Source organism: Loxodonta africana, chromosome 14 (assembly GCF_030014295.1).
Source record: "Loxodonta africana isolate mLoxAfr1 chromosome 14, mLoxAfr1.hap2, whole genome shotgun sequence".
Classification (NCBI taxonomy): Eukaryota; Metazoa; Chordata; class Mammalia; order Proboscidea; family Elephantidae; genus Loxodonta; species Loxodonta africana.
This window is the reverse complement of record NC_087355.1, coordinates 40,746,286-40,764,548: the sequence shown is the minus strand read 5'-3', so window position 1 is coordinate 40,764,548 and position 18,263 is coordinate 40,746,286. Positions and strand designations below refer to the sequence as shown.

The following is an 18,263-nucleotide window of genomic DNA, read 5'->3' as shown; positions in this document are numbered from 1 at the left end:
AATCCACCAGGTGCTCCTTGGAAACTCTATGGGGCAGTTCTACTCTGTCTTATAGGGTTGCTATAAGTCGGAATCAACTCTATGGCAACAGTTTGTTTTTGGTAATGGAACGTACTTCTGACCACAGATTACCAGGATTGTTGCCCTCTGAACTGACTTCCAGGCTTATACACTTTGACGTACTTTAAAGATCATGAGCTCCTGAATTCCCTGACTGTTGACCTAATACCAGAATAGATCTGGTACCAGTACTCTCTTACCCTAGTGGTCCAAGTCCTTAAAACTCTGTCAGGTTACATCATCAATAACTGACAGGAATTTTGGAAGAATAAAAACTGGCTTCCATCTTTTAAAGACTTATCTAATACATTTTTAACGAAGCCCATAGAATTTTAATCCAGTATGATGAATAAAAATAGATCAAAGCCTATGTTAGAATGAAAGACAATTATGACAAAAGAAGGGAAATGTAGAAATCAAGGGTCACAGAGGTGGGCAGGGGAAGAAATAAATAAGGCAAGGAGGCAAAGAAAGCCACAGTGATGAAAGAAACCCAGATGAAGAGAGAAATAAAGAACCAAAAGGGAAGCGCTGACAGAGAGACAGAGAAAGAAACAGAGAGATGGCTAAAAGATGGGGAGAGAGAGTCAAACTGAAGCAGAGAAAGGGAGGAGAGATGGAGAGATCAAGGCCTTGTTTTCCCCAGACAGAGCAGGGGAAGAAAGAGGAGTCAACCCACACTCTTTCCTGTCTCTCTTTCCAATCATCCACCCCTTCTGAAAAAAATTAAATTTAAAAAAAAATTCCAAATTTAAATAACACCCACTTTGCTGTAGCTGGGATTTCAATTTGCATGGAAAAAGGATAGAAGCTCTTAGTGCAAAAAAAGCTAGTGCCTCTCTAGCACCCCTCTGCCTGCACCCACATTCTTTCTCAAGCTGCTTTGAGGACTATCCACGCTGTACAGAAGAAGAAATTGAACCTAGTGAGGCAGGGGCTTTGCGACAAAAGGAAGAAACCTGGGTGGCTCCATGCCTTCCTTCCCTCCCCTCAACCTCAAAGGACATTCTTTGAGAAGCGCAAGAACTGTTTCTCCTTATCCTTGCTGAGAATACTCTCCACTCTCTCTGAGAAAATACCCTCATCTCTCAAGTCCCAACCCTAACTTATTCCAGGACAGAGTCCTGGCCACCTCTGTGCCCTGGCAGGCAGCAAAGGGCTAGTACATAAAAGTCATCAGTAAGTGTCTATTAAATGAATAAATATACAAAGGTTCTTGGCATGTATGTATATAACCCACCCAGTGCTGTCGAGTCAATTCCGACTCATAGCGACCCTATAGGACAGAGTAGAACTGCCCCATAGAGTTTCCAAGGAGTGCCTGGTAGATTCAAACTGCCGACCCTTTGGTTAGCAGCTGTAGCACATAACCACTATATACACACATACAAATATTACACATATATTCTCTATTTATATATGCATGAACGTTTATAAAGAAGTTTGTTCATAGTACTAAAGTGTTCTCCCAGTAACTTCCCTCTAAATCTGTGCTCCCTGCAGTGTTCTCAAACTCAGTAATAACCACCACCCAAACCACCCAGCTAAAAACTCTCTTGAGAACGTTGGTGGTTCAGTGGTAGAATTCTCTCCATCCATGCAGGAGACCCAGGTTCGATTCCTGGCCAGTGCATCTCATGCACAGCCACCACCCATCTGTCCGTGGAGGCTTTCATGTTGCTACGATACTGAACGGGTTTCAGCGGAGCTTCCAAACTAATGTAGAAAAAAAAAAATGTAGGCTAGGAAGAAAGGCCTGGCATACTTCTGAAAATGAATCAATGAAAACCCTATGGACCACAATGGTCAGACCCTGTTGTGTATGGGGTTTATGGCAGCTAACAACAAGAACTCTCTTATTTAATTAGTAGATCCTGATGATCTTATCTTTTAAATATTTCCTAATTTATCCCTCTTACCATCTTATCTACGTGCCAAAAGAAAAATTAAACCTTCCTGAATGGGTCTCTCTAATCTTCTCCATCCCCCATACTGTTCCCGGTAATCTTTCCAATCAAATCACATTCTTCATGAAACGCCTTCTAGGGAAAATTCATAAAAAACATAGCTCCCCATTTCCTTCAACATTAACATCAAATTCCTTCTCTTGGCATTGAGAACTTCTCCGATTAGACTCCAACCCACCTTCCGCAAATTATTTCCCACCACTCTCCCTCCTCATCTCTAATCACATCAAATTTCTCATCATTCCCTAAACTCTTCCCTTCTCCCTTCCACCGGGCCCCCATTGATGGACATTCACACTACCTTCCCCTCTCCCTTCTCCGCATGCAGATCTTTGACAATCCAGCTGAAATTGCATCTTCTTCTTCATCCTGCTCACCAACCCTAACCAGAGTTAGTCATTCCTCTCTTCAGGTTTCTATGGCACTCGAAACATATATTTTGCATAGACTGTATTACAATGTACAGCAATTATTTAGGTATCTTTTTTCTCCATTAGATTGAGAGTTATCTAAGTACAGGTGCTGTCTCATTGACTATTGTAGATATTCTAGAACTTAGCACAAGGCATGCACAGTAGGGGCCTAATACATGTGTGACCGATAAATAAACTTACTCTTCTGTGCTTTAATTAGTTGCTTTCCAATTTCTAGCGTCACAAAGGCAGTGCCATTTAGAACGATGTCAGTTATGGTCTTCCAAGCATTAGGAGAGAGCCTTTCGGTGGGAGAAATAAAATTCGCTGCTGCATTGTTTATCACGACCTAAGGCAAGTTACAGAAATTACCGGATGAAGAAGAACATTTTCTCTCAAGGGCTGTTATTTCTGAAATTTATTAATCCAAATAATACAACAAAGCTGAAGTTCACAGTCAACTAAGAAACAACACCATGAGACAGGCCTGGTGATCTCCTTCTGAAAGATCACAGCCTGGAAAATTCTGTGGAGCAGTTCTACCCTACACACACCAGGTCACCCTGAGTCGGGAACGACTCAATGCAACTAACACCAACAAACAACAACCACATGACTACACTTTATTTCAAGGAATCTCAAGCAATACCTTTTAATTTCTGGTGTTATTTTGGTTTGCACTTCCTGGATAGTGCAAATGGTTCACACGGAAAGGCAGGTGGTTCGAATCCACTAAGAGGTGTCTCAAAAGAAAGGTCTAGCAATCTACTTCCCAAAAATCAACATTGGACAGTTCTACTCTGACACACAGGGGGTCACCAGGAGACAGAATCGACTCAAAGGCAACTGGTTCACCAGCAGTCATTTTGGCTTAACTTGCTCCAACAAAACTGGGTGGCTGGTAACCCCTTTCTTCATTATCGGTAAAGATTCTGCTTAGTTCTATAGCAGATTCCATATTATTGGTCCGTTTGAAAATATCTTCAACATAGAAAAGTGTTCTCTTTGAGGCTATTAGAGGAAACGCTTTCTAATATGTGAACCAAACAACAGCAAAATACCCACACATATCTGACATCTTACAAGGAGAAGTTCAGAGTTTCCTGTAGTTTTCCTTGTTTGTGTTGTTCTCCACTGACTGAAATAATCAAAAGTTATTTGGAAAAGCAAAGGGTATGAATCATCTACACTGGATATTGTGTCCTTCAGTAACTGTTCTTGTTATTTCATAATCTTGTTAAATAAAGTGAAATCAAGTTTGTTCTATATGATTGCAAATGCATTTTTTAAGCACTCCTGACAGGAAGTGGCATAACATTCCACCTAATCTGTATCCTGCTTCAAGCAGAGTTGGCATCTGAAAGTACAATTTCTTAGCGACAGAAAATAGGGGCTTCTCAACACAGCACTTTCTCACATTAGTATTTTATTTCCTTAGTACATCCTGGTGGGTGTTCTCAACATCATATGCCTCATACTTTGGCCTCATCACCATCACACTTACATCAGGATGTCCTGCGACTTTGATCAGCTCTGACACCGTGTTCTGAACCATACCGGGATCCCTCACATCACACTGAATTGCATGAACCTGCAAAATAACAAAGAGAAAAAGGAATCTTACATTTGTCAGATTTCCTAAACCAAAAACACAAGTAAATTATTTAAACATCCTATAACTCCTAAATTTAAATTATCTGTTTTAATGTACCTTATTTCCAGTTTGAGAAGAAATTTCTTCTGCGGTAGCTTTCAGAACATCAATATTCCTAGAAAGAGACACACGGTACTTTGCAGGAGTTTTGAAAATGACTTTAGATTCCATATTTTTTTTTCTTTTTAACTCCAAAAATAAGAGAACACTGAAAATCTACAGCATAAATACGGAGAAGTGTTCTTGAGGACATACAAAAGTTTTATCTACAGACAAATTAATAGGAATGAATTCAATTTCCAAAGGTTAAAGTCAAATAATTTTTATATATCTGATGCTGTTATTGAATTCCTCAATTTTAAATCAGTTACCTTAGTATTATCTACCATAGATGTTAAATCATTTCCTTAATCGCAATCATTTGTAATTGTTCCTTGGCTCAAACCAGCTTTTGAAGGAAAATACATGATGGCATAATGTTAGTAAGTTTTAGACCAAATCTGTGGGTCTGGACAACCTGTATGCATTCATAGTCACATGTCCTTGAGAGAAACATGAAAAATAAACCATGAGTACAAACTATGTAGTAGTACATTGAAAACAGTATTTTAAAATTCTTAAAAACATTATAACATTAAAAAAAAATGTTCTAGCCAATTTGCATTAAAGAAAAACAACTGAAAAAAATTCTTGTGGCCCTTTGTGAGTGACATAGTGACTGTCCTATTTGGCCTACCTAAAAATTTTACACCATTCAAAATTGGATTTTTTTTTACCAGTCTCCAAAGTTCCAGGCTTACAATGGCATGTTGTTGTTGTTGCTGGGCACTGCCTAGTTGATTCCGATTTATAGCAACCCCATGTGACAGAGTGGAACTGTCTCATAGGATTTTCCTGGCTGCAATCTTTACAGAAGCAGATAACCAGGTCTTTCTCCTGTACAGCCACTGGGTGGGCTCAAACAACTAACATTTCAGTTAGCAGCCAAGCACTTAACCATTCCACCATCCAGGGCTCCTTACATCAGCGTAGAGTACCAGAATATGCCAAAATAAGAAGAAACTCCTCCCACATGTCTTAGTCTTTCTACATTCATCACAAAAAAAAAAAAAAAAAAAAAAAGATGCTCTGAAATATCTGTTCATCTTATAGAAAAATGGAAGGATTATATCCATTCTCCTCAAGGTTAATTATCTATTCAAACAGTAATCATAGTCACTCCCACTGAAAACAAAGCAGAGTGTAGTACTTTTGAACTTCATCTTCATGCACAGAAAAAATATTCTATCCCTGAATTTGGAAAATACACATATCATCAGTTCCATAATCATCATCATTTCTATCATCTCAAATTATATCCGACTTTTTCCAAAGAAATTTATTTAAGTCATCCAAGGGTATTTTAAGTCCCTGGGTAGCGCAAACGGTTAAGTGCTCAATTACTAATCTGTAAGGTTGGCGATGTGAAGCTACCCAGAGGCACCTCAGAGGACATGCCTGGCAATCTGCTTCTGAAAGGTCACGGCCTTAAAAACCCTACGGAGTAGTAGTTCCAGTCTGCACACAAAAGGTCACCACGAGTAGGAATCAACTCCGAGGCAACTAACATCCACAAGGATATTGTACATAAGATTAAGATGCAAATCAAACCACTTTGGCAAACTGCTTTCAATACTGTGGCAGCAGAACTGTTTCTTCAAAGGACTCGCTTGCAACTTGCTGAGAAGACTTACCGGCTAGCGATGACACACTGGGCACCGAGGCTGGACAGAACAGTTGTCATTCCTTTACCAAGGCCAGTCCCTCCCCCAGTGATGAACGCCACCTTTCCTTGAAAACTGTTAGGTGGCAGCATCGCTTTTCGAAGGGGTGGGAAGAATTCAGACCTTGAAGCTTCAGTGTTTTGATATAGTATTTTTGTTCCATAACTGAAAAACTAAATGAAAAAAAAAAAAAAATGAAATGTTGGACATATGTATTTCCACAAAAGAATTAAGTTTTTAAAACCTTACTCTGGGTAGCAGGGGCGGGGGTCTGGGGACCACAGGTTCAGGAGATGTCTAGGTCAATTGGTATAACAAAGTGTATTAAGAAAATATTCTGTACCCCACTTTGGTGAGTGGCATCTGGGGTCTTAAAAGCTACCATACAGCCATCTAAGATGCATCAATTTGTCCCAACCCACCTGGAGCAGAGGCAAATGAAGAACACCAAAGACATAAAGAAAATATGAGCCCAAGAGACAGAAAGGGTTACATAAACCAGAGACTCCATCAGCCTGAGACCAGAAGAACTAGATAGATGGTGCCCAGCTACCACCAATGACCACCTTGACAGGGAACACAACGGTCTCTGATGGAGTGTGAGAAAAGTCAGGTGCAGAACTCAAATTCTAGTAAAAAGACCAGACTTAATAGTCTGACTAAGACTGGAGGGACCCCCAGACTCTCTGTTAGCCCGGAACTAAAACCACTCCTGAAGCTAACTCTTTAGACAAAGATTAGACTGGACTATAATGATACTGGTAAAGAGTGTGCTTCTTGGCTCAAGTAGACATAAAATGATACTGGTAAAGAGTGTGCTTCTTGGCTCAAGTAGATACATGAGACTAAATAGGCAGCTCCTGTCCGGAGGCGAGATTAGAAGGCAGAAGGGGACAGGAGCTGGCTGAATGGACACAGGAAATACAGGGTGGAGAGAGGAAGAGTATCCTGTCACAGGGTAGCGAAAGCAACTAGGGTCACATAACAATGTGTGTACAAGTTTTTGTATGAGAAACTGACTTGAATTGTAGACTTTCACTTAAAGCACAATTTAAAAAAAAAAGCTCCATAATATAATAAATTTTTAGATTACTACAAACTCACTGTAAACATACTGGTATTATATTTAATCAGTTATTACTCTCTTTCTAACTAAATGTTAAGTAACAGAGTGGAACGGTTAAAAGCATGGGCTTTCAGGTCAGACTACATAGGATGGAATCTTCTCCCTAGTTGTATACCCTTCAGCAAGTTATTTAACCTCTCTGTATCTCCATTTCTTCATCTATAAAATGGGAACAATAGAACCTTTTCATTGGATGTTGTGAGGATTAAACGAACTAATATAAGAAAAATATCTTGAGTAGTGTGTAGCACACAGTAAGCACTCTATAAATGTTAGCATTATTATTTGCAGGTGTTTTGCCTTAAGTTAACTTTAAAAAAGATAAATAAAGCATTTCTGTCTTTTCCCAGTAATCTGGATAAAAATAACATTCCACCTTTGAGTCACTGAAGATAAATAAATTATAAAAAGTTGTTTATAAGGATTTATTAAATCAAATACCTCTTCCATGTTGTTTTCTGCCCAATAAATTTATAACAAATTAAATGTTTCTGTCACATTTAAAATAGGAAAAAAATCAAACTATTCTGAACTAAAAATTATTTGTATTGCCCTATCTTACATTATGTTTTACAGCTTACACTTCTATACGTCTTGTGAAAAGTCACTGCAATTCTCATATTTAATTATGAAAACAAACTTTAAACGTGAACATAAAAAACAAAACCGTAAGAGCTAACATTAAGTGCTTACCATGTGCCAGGATTAAACATCAAAATATCTAATCTTCGCAACCACCCCATGAAATAGGTACTATTTTTACCCCATTGTATAGAAGGGGCCCTGAAAAAAACCCATCGCCATCAAGTCGATTATGACTCATAGCGATGCTATAGGACACAGTAGAACTGCTCATAGGGTTTCCAAGGCTGTAATGTTTATGGAAGCAGACTGTGCATCTTTCTTCAGCGAAGCTGCTGGTGGGTTTGAATCGCCAGCCTTCTGGTTAGCAGCCAAGTACTTAACCACTGTGCCACCAGGGCTCCTTAGAAGGGGCCCAGAAAGGTTAAATACATTGCCCAAGTTGCAGAACCAAGATTCAAACATAGGCTGAACAATACCATCCCTCGTAACTACCTTGCATACTGTCTCTCTGGATTCATTGAACTCCTAAAAAACCAAACCAAACCAGCTGCCATCGAGTCTATTCTGAGTCATGGTGACACCATGTGTTTCAGAGTAGAACTGTGCTCTATAGGGTTTTCAATGGCTATGATTATTTTGGATGTAGATTGCCAGGCTTTTCTTCCGAGGCACCTCTGGATGGATTCAAACCACTAACCTTTCAGTTAGTAGCTGAGTACTTAACTGATACCAGTGAAGTATGTGACATTCCTCATCAGGGCATGGTCGCAAGATTAAAAATCTAGAATTTATCACTTCCTGCCAGATTATGCCTGGAAGCTAAATGGGCTGGCATCCGTTCGAAGAGGGATATCTAGAAATTTATCCTAAGGAAATAATTAGAAATGTGGTCAATGATTTAGGGTAAGGCTACTTATCACCTGGACATAGCACAAGAAACACTTATGATGTAGTGTTAAGTGAGACAAGAAATATACGGTATGATCATAACTATTAAAAATGTATGATTAGAACAAAGGCTGAAAGAAAATAACAACATTAAGTAGTGTATTCTATATTTACCATGTGCCAAGTACTACTAACCACTTCCAATGCATTACCTCACAACAACCCTATAAGGTAAATTCTATTATTATCCCCATTTTATAGATGAGAAAACTGAGGCACAAAAACATTACATAAAGCCAAATAATTAGTAAAAACTTGACTCAAATTCAAGATCTGTCTGACCCCAGAGTCCATCCACTACTTTACTTATTATCTCTAGTTGATAGGATTAAGGATAATTCTTTGCTTTTTGTTTATTTTTCAGCATTTTCAAAATGTGTCCAATAAGTTAAGATTTGCTTGTATAACCGGGAAAACAAATGTTACTGAAAAACAAAATGTTGAGCACATATAAAAATATTGGTGGAGATGAATTTGCAAATCTGGTAATGTTCTATGCTGGTCATTACATTTCTTTTAGCTTCATGATGACAAAGTTTTATTTTGTTTTGTTTTTTTTAATCCTTTCACCAAAGCACAACGGAAGCAACGTACAATAATCTCTATCTACATAAATGGCAGTTTTACTTAAGGCCGCCAACGCCTCCAGAACGTGGAGATGATGAAGCAGGGGGTTTTTGCAAGTAGGCTGGTAAGTTCATCATTACCTCATAATAACGGAAAAACTGTATTCTAGTAAATTGCCAAAAGCTCTAACATGAATTTTTATCTATTTAGTGTTAATTTGTATAGAGAAGTTGATGTGGTGCTTTATAAAAATAGGAAAATTAAGCAAGAAATTTCTATACAAACTTTTTTTTTTAATGTTAAACATTTTCTCTACCTCCTAGCGTGTAGAGGAAACAAAATAAAATGTCACACTTGCTAATAACAATTCTTAATAAACGTCAATAATGTAGCAGCTTATTACATTACAGTCTCATATGTTCTACCTTATTTGATCTGATCAATACTGATTTTACAACTTCCCTTCCCCACCAGACCACAAGTGAGGAAATTGATGTGCCGTTGTAATTCATATCACCCTCTGATTATTCAAAGTGTGCACACTATTGAATATTAAATTCAAGCCATCTGCTTGCCTAAAACCAAGTTGTTCATTTCAACATTTAGACCTTTAGAGATGAAGAGATCTCACAGGATTATACTGTATTCTATCCCCTATTTCTACAAACAAGCATCCTAAATAAACTAAAATAGCAATTTGGCCATTTCTTTCTGAATCATAAAAAGCAGACACAATACAGGCTTTTAAAGATTTTCAAACCTTGCTTTGTGGTTTTTCTAAAAATGGCTTGTTTTTTGAAAATGGAAATTATACCTTTCATATTAGGATTGTTTTCTCTGGAGATCTTTGCTGTTATTGTTGTTAGGGACCATTGAGTGGGTTCCGACTCATAGCGACCCTATGCATAACAGAACAAAACACTGCCCGGTCCTGAGCCATCCTGTCAATCGTTGTTATGCTTGAGCTCATTGTTGCAGCCACTGTACCAACCCACCTCGTTGAGGGTCTTCCTCTTTTCCGCTGACCCTGTACTCTGCCAGGGATTGATCCCTCCTGACAACATGTCCAAAGTATGTAAGACGCAGCCTTGCCATCCTTGCCTCTAAGGAGTATTCTTGCTGTCCTTCTAAGACAGATTTGTTCATTCTTTTGGCAGTCCATGGGATATTCAATATTCTTCGCCAACACCACAATTCAAAGACGTCATTTCTTCTTTGGTCTTCCTTATTCATTGTCTAGCTTTCACATGCATATGATGAGATTGAAAATACAATGGCTTGGGTCAGGCGCACCTTAGGCTTCAGGGTGACATCTTTGCTCTTTGACCCTTTAAAGAGGTCCTTTGCAGCAGATTCGCCCAATGCAATGCATCTTTTGATCTTTAGGGACCTAAAATGGAGATCTTTAGGGACCTAAAATCCTTAAAATTTTAAAGTCTTCCAATTTTGGCAATGTAGATTCCTTTTTGTGTGTTACCCAAAAACCCAGTGCCGTCAAGTCGATTCCGACTCATAGCGACCCTATAGGACAGAGTAGAACTGCCCCATTTTGTGTGTCAGAAGCTCTAAATACCTCCCCCCCAAAAAGGTATCTTTTTCCCTCTTCATACTTATCATTCTTCCACATCATATAAACAATATCTTCCTCTTTCATGTACTCTTGAATTACAGCATCTAAACTAATGAGAAGTGATTATACTTCTAATCCTCAAAATGGCAATTCTGAAAGAGACGTGACTCGTCCCTTCCCTAAAGTGACAGTGTATCGATGGGATTTATACCTATATTATTTAAGTATTTCAGCCAGTCTAAAATGTCTAGAGAAAACATCTAAGTAGAGGTAGGTTGATGATCTTGGTCAAATATGTTAGGTCTGACTAATATTTTAAAAAACTTAAGTCAACATTTAGAAATTGGGAGAATTCACATAAAAATCAGAAGCTCTACCAACACAGAGTCTGCATTCCTACATGGGACATGGTCTATGCTGAGAAGAGTCTTCACTGTCCCTAAGACAAAGCCTGAGCTCTGCCCAGCTGTCACCCACACAGGCAAAATGAGTGCTTTCACCAGGTGGCATTTCATTCACAGGGCATTGGAATGTGTGACCCCTACATAAACAAAACACAAGAAACCAATTTAAAAAAAAAAAAAAAGAAAAAGGCCTTTTTTTTTTTTTTTTGCATAATAGATGAGTTTCTGAAGTTTCATGGAAAAAATTTTCTGTAAAAATAACTTCTTCATATGCTAAGTACACGTCATTATAATACTTTGTCTTCTCGAGACGCCCTTTGAAATCTGTTCAGTTCTTTTACTTCATCAATTCTTCCTTTTCCTTTAGCTGCTCACCGTTCGAGAGCAAGTTTCATAGTCTCCTCTGACATCCATCTTGGTCTTGTCTTTCTTTCCTGTCTTTTCAGTGACTTCTTGCTTTCTTCATTTATGATGCCCTTGATGCCATTCCACAACTCGTCTGGTCTTCGGCCACTAGTGATCAATGCACCAAATCTATTCTTCAGATGGTCTCTAATTCAAGTGGGATATACTCAAGGTCATATTTGGGCTCTCGTGGACTTGCTCTGATTTTCTTCAGTTTCAGCTTGAACTTGCTTATGAGCAATTGATGGTCTGTTCCACAGTTGGGCCCTGGCCTTGTTCTGACTGATGATATTGAGCTTTTCCATAGTCTCTTTCCACAGATATAGTCAATTTGATTTCTGTGTGTTCTATCCAGTGAGGTCCATGTATATAGTCGCCGTTTACGTTGGTGAAAGAAGGTATATGCAATGAAGAAGTCGTTGGTCTTGCAAAATCCTATCATTCGATCTCCGGCATTGTTTCAATCACCAAGGCCATATTTTCCAACTCAACGGCACTGGTTGGAATCCTTCTTTGTTTCCAACTTTCGCATTCCAATCACCAGTAATTATCAATGCATCTTGATTGCATGTTCGATCAATTTCAGACTGCAACAGCAGATAAAAATCTTCTATTTCTTCATCTTTGGCCCTAGTGGTTGGTGCATAAATTTGAATAAGAGTTGTATTAACTGGTCTTCCTTGTAGGCGTATGGATATTATCCTGTCACTGACAGCGTTGTACTTCAGGACACATCTTGAAATTTTCTTTTTGACGATGAATGCAACACTATTCCCCTTGGAGTTGTCATTCCCAGTATAGTTGATTATATGATTGTCCAATTCAAAATGGCCAATACCAGTCCATTTCAGCTCACTAATGCCTAGGATATCAATGTTTATGTGTCCCATTTCATTTTTGATGATTTCCAATTTTCCTAGATTCATACTTCGTACATTTCAGGTTCCGATTATTAATGGATGTTTGCAGCTGTTTCTTCTCATTTTTGAGTCATGCCACATCAGCAAATGAAGGTCCCAAAAGCTTTACTCCATCCATGTCATTAAGGTCAACTCTACTTTGAGGAGGCAGCTCTCTTCCCCAGTCATCTTTTGAGTGCCTTCCAACCTGGGAGGCTCATCTTCCAGCACTATATCAGACAATGTTCCACTGCTATTCATAAGGTTTTCACTAGCTAATGACACGTGCAAAGAGCTGGAGATAGAAAACCAAAAGGGAAGAACGCTCTCGGCGTTTCTCAGGCTAAAAGAACTAAAGAAGAAATTGAAGCCTCGAGTTGCAATAGTGAAGGATTCTACAGGGAAAATATTAAATGATGCAGGAAGCATTAAAAGAAGATGGAAGGAATACACAGAGTCATTATACCAAAAAGAATTAGTCGATGTTCAACCATTTCAAGAGGTGGCATATGATCAGGAACCGATGGTACTGAAGGAAGGAGTCCAAGCTGCTCTGAAGGCATTGGCGAAAAACAAAGCTCCAGGAATTGAGGGAATATCAATTGAGATGTTTCAACAAACAGAGGCAGCGCTGGAGGTGCTCACTCATCTATGCCAAGAAATGTGGAAGACAGCTTCCTGGCCAACTGACTGGAAGAGATCCATATTTATGCCCATTCCCAAGAAAGGTGATCCAACAGAACGTGGAAATTATAAAACAGTATCATTAATATCATGTGCAAGCAAAATTTTGCTGAAGATCATTCAAAAACGGCTGTAGCAGTATATCGACAGGGAACTGCCAAAAATTCAGGCCAGTTTCAGAAGAGGACATGGAATCAGGGATGTCATTGCTGATGTTAGTTGGATCCTGGCTGAAAGCAGAGAAAACCAGAAGGATGTTTACCTGTGTTTTATTGACTATGCAAAGGCATTCAACTGTGTGGATCATAATAAACTATGGATAACACTGCGAAGAATGGGAAATCCAGAACACTTTAACTGTGCTCACGAGGAACCTTTACATAGATCAAGAGGCAGTTGTTCGGACAGAACAAGGGGATACTGACTGTTTTAAAGTCAGGAAAGGTGTGTGTCAGGGTTGTATTCTTTCACCATGCCTATTGAATCTGTATGCTGAGCAAATAATCCGAGAAGCTGGATTATATGAAAAAGAATGGGGCATCAGGATTGGAGGAAGATTCATTAACAACCTGCGTTATGCAGATGACACAACCTTGCTTGCTGAAAGTGAAGAGGACTTGAAACACTTACTAATGAAGATCAAAGACCACAGCCTTCAGTATGGATTACACCTCAACATAAAGCAAACAAAAATCCTCACAACTGGACCAATGAGCAACATCATGATAAATGGAGAAAAGATTGAAGTGGTCAAGGATTTCATTTTACTTGGATCCACAATCAACAGCCATGGAAGCAGCAGTCAAGAAATCAAAAGACACATTGTATTGGGCAAATCTGGTGCAAAGGACCTCTTTAAAGTGTTGAAAAGCAAAGATGTCACCTTGAAGACTAAGGTGCGCCTGACCCGAGCCATGGTATTTTCAATCGCATCGCATGCATGTGAAAGCTGGACAATGAATAAGGAAGACCAAAGAAAAATTGACGCCTTTGAATTGTGGTGTTGGTGAAGAATATTGAATACACCATGGACTGCCAAAAGAATGAACAAATCTGTCTTAGAAGAAGTACAGCCAGAATGCTCCTTAGAAGCAAGGATGGCGAGACTGTGTCTTACATACTTTGGACATGTTGTCAGGAGAGATCAGTCCCTGGAGAAGGACATCATGTTTGGCAGAGTACAGGGTCAGCAGAAACGAGGAAGACCCTCAACAAGGTGGAGTGACACAATGGCTGCAACAATGAGCTCAAGCATAACAACAATTGTAAGGATGGCTCAGGACTGGGCAGTGTTTCGTTCTATTGTACATGTGGTCGCTTTGAGTCGCAGCCAACTCAACGGCACCTAACAACAAGAACAACAACAACATGCTAAGCACTTTAAGAAAATTCAGTTTCAAATCTGTAAAAATCAAATAATAATAGAGCCTCACATGGAAGTTGTAAGGCTAAGTTGATATCTAACTAGCGCTTGGCTTAGCTATCACTACACTGTCATTATTACTATTGATTAGGCCTCCACATTAAAATCCTATCCCTCGAGGCCCAGAAGACATGGTCCCCAGGCTCTCTGTTAACCCGTAACTATAACCATTCCCAAAACCAACATTCCCAAAACCAACTCTTCAGACATAGACTGGACTATAAAAGATAAAATAATACCCATGAAGAGTGTGCTTCTTAGTTCAAGTAGATACATAAGACTAAATGGGCAGCTCCTGTTCTGAGGTGGGATGAGAAGGCAGAAAGGGATAGACGTTGGATGAATGGACAAGGTAAATGTGGGGTGGAAAGGGGGATTGTGCTGTCACATTACAGGGATTGCAACAGGTCACATAACAATATGCGTACAAATTTTTGTATGAGAAGTTAACTTGTGCTGTAAACTCTTACCTAATTCACAATAAAATAAAAAAATATATATATATCCTATCCCTCAAAACCACTGATGCCTTCCAAAGTCAGAAAGTCGAAATTCAGCCCAAAGTCCATTAAATGGGGAAAAGACAGTCTTTTCACAAATGGTGCTGGCAAAACTGGATATCCATCTGTAAAAAAAAATGAAACAGGACCCATACCTCATACCACACACAAAAATTAATTCAAAAATGATCAAACACCTGAATATAAAACCAAAAACTATAAAGATCATGGAAGAAAAAATAGAGTCAACACTAGAGGCTCTAATATACAGCATAAACAGGATACAAACCATAATTAACAATACACAAATACCAGAAGATAATCTTCTAAAAATTAAACTACTTATGCTCATCAAAAGACTCCACTAAAAGAATAAAAAGAGAAAATACAGACTAGAAAAAAAATTTTGGCTATGACATGTTTAACAAAGGTATAACCTCTAAAACCTATAGGAAAATACAACACCTCTACAATAAAAAGACAAATAATCCTATTAAAAATGGGCAAAGGATATGAAAACACACTTCATCAAAGAAGGTGGCTAACAGACACATGAGGAAATGCTCTCAATCACTAGCTATTAGAGAAATGCAAATCAGAACTACAGATACCATCTAACCCCAACATTATACTGGCACAGATCAAAAAAACAGAACATAACAAACGTTGGAGAGGTTGCAGGGAGATTGGAATACTATGCACTGCCAGTGGGAATGCAAAATGATACAGCCATTTTGAAAAATAATATGGGGCTTTCTTAAAAAGCTGGAAATAGAAAAACCATATGATCCAGCAATCCCAGTCCTAGGAATATATCCTAGAGAAATAAAAGCAGTCACATGTGTAGACATAAAAGCAGTCACATGAGTAGACATATGCATACCCATGTTCACTGCAGCATTATTCACAATAGCAAAAAGATGAAAACAACATGAGTGTCTATCAACAGAAGAATAGATAAACAAGCTATGGTACATACACACAATGGAATACTCCGCAACTATAAAGAACAATGATAAACCTGTGAAACATTTCACAAAATGGATGAATCTGGAGGGCATTATGCTGAGCGAAAGAAGTCAATCACGAAAAGACAAATTCTGTATAAGACCACTATTATAAAAACACATGAAAATGTTTTCACACAGAAAGAAACAATCTTTGATGGTTAAAAGGAAGGGGAGGGGTGGGGAGGGAAAAATACAAACTAGATAGTAGATAAGTGGTAACTTTCACGAAGGGTAAGGCAGTGCACGATACTGGGGAAGTCAGCACAACTTGACCAGAGCAAAGTCACAGAAGCTTCACAGATACATCCAAACACCCTGAGAGACCAAGCTACTAGGCTGAGGACTGGTGACCATGGTCTTGGGGAACGTTTAGCTCCATTGGCGTAACACAGTCGACAAAGAAAATGTTCTACATCTGACTCTGGTGAGTAGCGTCTGGGGTCTTAAAATCCTGCAAGCAGCCATCTAAGATATACGTAGTGGTCATGTCTTGGCTGAAACAAAGGAGAATGAAAAACACCAAAGATACAAGGGGAAGAGTAGTCCAAAGGACTAATAGACGGCAACTACTATAACCTCACCAGACTGAGACCAGAACAACTAAATGGTACTCGGTTACCACACTGACTGCTCTGTCAGGGATCCCAGACAGAGAAGGAGAAAAGTGTACAATGGAATTCCAATATACAAAAAGAAAAAAAAAACGACCAGGTTTGCAGGTCTGACAGAGACTGGAGAAACCCTGAAAGTATGGCCCTTTGACACCCTTTTAACTCAGTACAAAGTTACTCTTAAGGTTTACCCTTTGGTCACAGATTAGTTAGGTCTGTAAGGCCAACAATAACCTATGTGAGGAGTGTGCTTCATAGTTCAATTCATGTACAGAAGACCACTGGGCACACCAGCCCAAAAGCAAAGACAAGAAGGCAGGAAGGGACAGGAAAACTGGACAAATGCAAAAAGGGAACCCAAGGCAGAGAAGTGGAGAGTTTTGACACATCACGGAGTTGGCAACCAATGTCACAAAACAATGTATTAACTGTTTAATGAAAAACTAATTTGCTCAATAAACTTTCACCTAAAGCACAATTAAAAAAAAAAAAAATTGAAACTCTTTAGCAAGGCATTCAAGCTTTTGTATAATATGGCCTCAAACTGCCTTCCTAGCCCCACTTCCTACCACTTCTAACTACTCTCTCAAACTCAACATTCCCGAAACTGACATGCACTTTGACCTTCTGATCCTTGCCCATGCTTTCTCTTCAGCCTGAATTGACCCCTCTTCTTTCTCAACCTAGCAGAATCAACCTTCAAAGCCAACAAAACAGTCACAGCTCTGTTGACACTTTTTAACAGATAAAAACAGAATGAATCCCTCCATCCACCATGCTCCTTGGCTCCCACACTAGACTGTGAGCACCCAGAAAAGCAGGAACAGTATCTTATTACCACAATAATAGAGTTTCTGGCACCAATCAGACATTCAACAAATGCTTGTTGTATTAGATACAACACTAGTTGGCCAGGTCCCAATTCTACTGGAAAGGACATGGATGCAGACATATAGAGCCTTCCAGAGACACACAATAAAAATCCAGCTCTTTGCCACTTGTTTAAAAAGTTAGTCATTTCTAACAACCCTAAATTGTAGACTCTTCCAAGCTAGTTTATAAGCCAAAGGGGGAAAAAACTAAAAGAGACCAATACCCTACTGAGGTATAAGTATTAATGAGTCATTTGTCACCAGAAAAAAAAAAAAATGGGTAAAGGGCTTAAGCATATGGTCCATGGTACAAGGAATATATGATTGACAAAATATATATAACCATACTTATAATTAAATAAAAGCATATTGAAACAATGGGGAGTGTGATTTTTCTATTACCAGATAGGTAAATATAAAAATTTTGTTAATACATTGTCATGGATTGAATCATGTCCCCCAAAAACATGTGTCAACTTGGCTGTGCCATGATTCCCAGTATTCTGTGATTGTGCAGCATTTTGTCATCTGACGTGATCTTCATGTATGTTGTAAATCCTATCTCTACGATGTTAATAAGGTGGGATTATAAGCAGTTATGTTAATGAGGCAGTACTCAATCCACAAGATTAGGCTATATCTTAAATCAATCTCTTTTGAGATATAAAAGAGAGAAGCAAGAAGAAAGACATAGGGACTTCATACCATCAAGAAAGCAACACTGCGAGCAAAGCACATCCTTTGGACACGGAGTACTTGCACTGAGAAGCTCCTCGACCGGGCAAGATTGATGACAAGGACC

At 38.9% G+C, this 18,263-nt stretch overlaps 1 protein-coding gene across 2 annotated transcripts in view; it reads right to left on the bottom strand.

The window, feature by feature from the left end:
* DECR1 (2,4-dienoyl-CoA reductase 1) overlaps positions 1-18,263 on the bottom strand; it is a 44,547-nt gene that overhangs the window by 16,898 nt on the left and 9,386 nt on the right. For both annotated transcript variants that reach the window (XM_064267889.1, XM_064267890.1), the window contains exons 2-5: positions 5,828-6,030; positions 4,152-4,209; positions 3,945-4,031; positions 2,642-2,789 (exon numbers count right to left, since the gene is read on the bottom strand). In XM_064267889.1, the coding sequence (XP_064123959.1) occupies positions 2,642-2,789; positions 3,945-4,031; positions 4,152-4,209; positions 5,828-6,030 (496 nt within the window). The remainder of the gene's footprint in view (positions 1-2,641; positions 2,790-3,944; positions 4,032-4,151; positions 4,210-5,827; positions 6,031-18,263) is intronic.